This window comes from Ipomoea nil, unplaced genomic scaffold (assembly GCF_001879475.1).
Source record: "Ipomoea nil cultivar Tokyo-kokei standard unplaced genomic scaffold, Asagao_1.1 scaffold1043, whole genome shotgun sequence".
In the NCBI taxonomy this organism is placed as follows: Eukaryota; Viridiplantae; Streptophyta; class Magnoliopsida; order Solanales; family Convolvulaceae; genus Ipomoea; species Ipomoea nil.
Window position 1 is genome coordinate 8028682 of NW_017617471.1, and position 4140 is coordinate 8032821.

The 4140-nt window shown below is 36.7% G+C and overlaps 1 protein-coding gene across 1 annotated transcript; it reads left to right on the forward strand.

Moving 5' to 3' along the window:
• Positions 1-1890: 1890 nt before the first annotated feature.
• LOC109182333 (thioredoxin-like protein CDSP32, chloroplastic) lies at positions 1891-3116 on the forward strand. Its single transcript, XM_019332483.1, has one exon. It carries the CDS (start codon positions 2110-2112, stop codon positions 3025-3027), a length of 918 nt encoding a protein of 305 aa, XP_019188028.1. The 5' UTR covers positions 1891-2109; the 3' UTR covers positions 3028-3116.
• Positions 3117-4140: the final 1024 nt, after the last annotated feature.

Below are 4140 nucleotides of genomic sequence, written 5' to 3' on the forward strand. Positions count from 1 at the left end.
AATAATCAATAAGGGTGTTATCGATGAATTAGAATGTGTTTACAAATCAAAATGAGGGGACTTCTGTGAGCAAAAGTGTAATCGTTATTGATTAGTTGAGTCATCATGATTTATCTCTTCATAGTTTTGTCTTTTGATGTGTGGGGACACTTGAGGTGAGTGATTTTACCTTTTTATCACAATAGAAACCTTTTTTATTACAAGTGGGTCGTTATATCGTGGATCGCGGTCAAAATGACGCTGTTTCTTTAAGTAAAGAAACGGCGCGCCGTTAGTGTTAACGAAGCGCGGATCTTTTTCTATGTTAATTACCAATTGACACTACAGTATATCTAAACCTACACTGCCTCACGTGTTATTTTTATATTATCAAATGAAACTGCAGTTATATCAAAATGATACTGTAGTTGTTGTGAAATGAAACTGTAGTGTATATAAAATGAAACTGAATAACATTTCACATATTTGAGTGTATATTGTACAATGAAGCTGTAATTATATCAAAATGATCATGTAGTTGTGTTTTTAATAAAACTATAGCGTATATAAACTAAAATTAAAAAACATTTTCACATATTTGAGTCTATAAATATCGAATGAAACTGTAGTTATATCGAAATGAAACTGTAGTTGTGTTGAACTGAAACTGTAACGTATACAAAATGAAACTGAATAGCAAAGTTACTTTTTGCGGAAGGGTGCGGAATGACGGAAAACGAATGCCGTTTCTTTTTCTAAAACAAAACAACGTCGTCGTTTTGATGCGTGGTGCATAATCGATTGTGCACCGCGGTGCACGATATAATTTGCCATTACAAGTGAAATAGATTGAGCTATGATAAATGGGCCTGACGTCTTCGCCCAAACCACTATCTTGGATAAACATTTTAAAATACTAACACAATTCTAAATTGTATTGAAGGCCCAAAATTAAAGTAGTGTTTGGTTCAAAGAGGAAAATTACAATTAGAATTGAAATCAAATACTTAGCTTCTATTTGAAAATTGAAAAAATGATTAGTGTTTGATTATGAACAAAAAATGAAGTCATTAGCAACTCGGGCAAATTATGTTGTGGAACTGTGTTCACCTTGCAAGGTGGACACGATTCCAAAACTGTTATAATTGTGAATATAGAGTTCAAAAACTATGAACATAGACTTCTATGATTATGAACATAGAGTTCTGTAATTGTGAATATAGAGTTCAATAATTAGGAATATGAAGTTCAAAAATTATGAACATAGAGTTTTATAATTATGAACATAGAGTTCTATAATTGTATAGACTTAGCCGCTTAGCTTAGGGTGAATTTTTCTGTTGACCATACATGAATATAAATACATTTTTAATATACTAAATGTATATTATTTATATATTAAATATAAATTATTATTTTTTTGAATGCAAATATAAATTATTTAATAGTATATAAAATAATACCCCCTCCGACCCATTTTATCAGTCTTATTTATTATTCATGGAGTCAAACTAACTCTTTCTTCTTTGTTTATCTTCTTTAGTATTTTTTTTACTTATTTTTAAATTTAATTTTTTGTGTTTAATAGTACTTTTAGTGTAGTTTTTAAATATATAAATTTTGTATATTAATACTAAATTTAATATAATGAAAAATTAGATTAAAAATAACTTCATAAAATAAGACGGAGGTAGTATAGTTTTAATATATAAATAATTTATCTTTAATAAATTAAAAATGTATTTTTTATTTATAGTCCACACAATTACGTAAATCATATAACGATTGACTAGCGCAGCAAGTGAGGTGTTAGGTGGCCGGCATTAGACTATCACAGGCATTTAGTCATTAAGGCCAAAAAAATCACGAATCTAAGATATAATGAAAGAAACTAGCATAAAAATCTAAGGCAAAGTGTAGCCAATATGTGGATAATATTATCCAGAGATAACGTGTGGATATCGTCCCAGATCTCCTCAACCTCATCGCTACCGTTCAAATGCTCTTTCTTTCTTCTTTTAGCTTAAGCTTGCCGGCAATTATCACTTCTAGACTTATCCATCACTCCATACTCGTTGATTCTTTCTTCCATATATACCCTTCTCCGGCCGGTGATATATCCATCTATCCATGGCTGCCATCACAAACTTCCTACTCATAAAGCCAACCCCGGAGTTAGCATCCATCCCCAGAATCACTCCCTTCTCTTACGACCCTTCTGCAACCTTACAGGGTAGTCGTCGGAAAACAAAACTATCTGCAAATAATCTCAAACCAAACAGGCCCTTGTTTGTAGCAAAAGCCAGCGCCGGCGCCGGCGCCGCAGCCAGCGGGGTGAAGAAAGCCAACAAGGATGAGAGAGTGCAGCAAGTCCACAGCGCGGAGGAGTTCGACGAGGCTCTCCGGCAGGCCGGGAGCCGGCTGGTGGTGGTGGAATTCGCGGCCAGCACGAGCGTACACTCGAGCAAGATCTACCCGTTCATGGTGAACCTGAGCAAGACGTGCAACGACGTGGATTTTCTCCTGGTGATGGGCGACGAATCGGAGAAGACCCGGGAGCTTTGCCGGCGGGAGAAGATCGAGAAAGTCCCCCACTTCAGCTTCTACAAGAGCATGGAGAAGATCCACGAGGAGGAAGGGATCGGCCCCGATCAGCTGATGGGCGACGTGCTCTACTACGGCGACAGCCACTCCGCCGTGGTCCAGCTCCACAGCGGCCGCGACGCCGAGAGCCTCATCGAGAAGCACCGCAAGGACCGGAAGCTGGTGGTTCTGGACGTGGGGCTCAAGCACTGCGGGCCCTGCGTTAAGGTGTACCCCACGGTGGTTAAGCTGTCGAAGCAGATGGAGGACACGGTGGTGTTCGCGCGGATGAACGGCGACGAGAACGAGAGCTGCATGAATTTCTTGAGAGAAATGGAGGTGGTTGAAGTTCCCACGTTTTTGTTCATCAGAGACGGGTTGATTGCCGGAAGGTACGTCGGCTCCGGTAAGGGGGAGCTCATCGGAGAAATTCTTAGATACCAAGGCGTTAGGGTGACTTATTAGATCAATTTCAATTGTATGTTTACTTTGATATGATATGATGATATATATATAGTCGTCCTCTACAGGCCGGGAATATTGATGCAATAATATATATTTCATTATATACATATTGGATAGGATAGGTAGGTTTTACCCTTTGAACCTTCCCTTGTGAAGATATATTTACTTTACTGGTTGTACGGTAGAACACGATGTCTTTGAACCGACTGCCGTTTGTGTAGACGACGATATATCCCACACAGGAACCTCCCAACCTTATTCTGTTCTCATGAGTGTGCCCGTTTTGTTCTGTTCTCTAGAGGGGGAGGGTGTTTCTTTCTAACAAGTGATGCAAACTTAGTCATTTGAGTTATGCGTGATCATTTTAACCTTTTAAGTTATTTAGGAAATGGCGATTTTAGTCTCTCGAATGCTATTTCGGTCACCAATATGTCACTTAATAAAGTGACAGATTTAGTCATTTAAGACTAAACTCGCTACTTTGCAAATAACTTAGAGGTTAAAGATGTTTCGCATATAACTCAAGAACTAAGTATATACCACGAGTATAATTTGAAGACCAAAAATATACAATTTTCTCTTAATAATTAAATAATTCATTGACATCACTGTTACCATTCCAAACGAAATGTTTCATGTTTGAGTCACATCCTAATCAAGAATGTTAGCATTATTATATTGACCAAATGCTATGTATAGATAATAGACTAGATTGTACTACTAAAAAAAAAAATTAAAATTAAGCCTGCTAGGCTGCTATACAATTAAGTGGGTTAGTGTTACTGCTATCTACTGTATAGTTTAATATACAATTAATTTTCCTCATGTTGCCTTCCAAAATCTTATGTATAATGAAATGGACTTAATCCGAATATGTTGAATTAGATGGATAACAGTACAAGACTTCAATTCAAAGCTGAACTGGCATTACCATATATCCACCTAGTTAGAAAGGGATGGTTATTGGTTAATTAAGACTCCATTACTCAAAAAACAAATTTGACTCATAATGTGTTTGGTCTGATTAATAAAACAGATCGAATAGAGATAAGATTTAGAAAAAATAAAATTGGAGAACTAGATTCTGCATCTCTACTATCAAGTGGGTTAGTG

Coding starts and splice junctions, on each gene's coding strand:
- LOC109182333 (XM_019332483.1), top strand. CDS start 2,110: ATGGCTGCCATCACAAACTTCCTACTCATAAAGCCAACCCCGGAGTTA.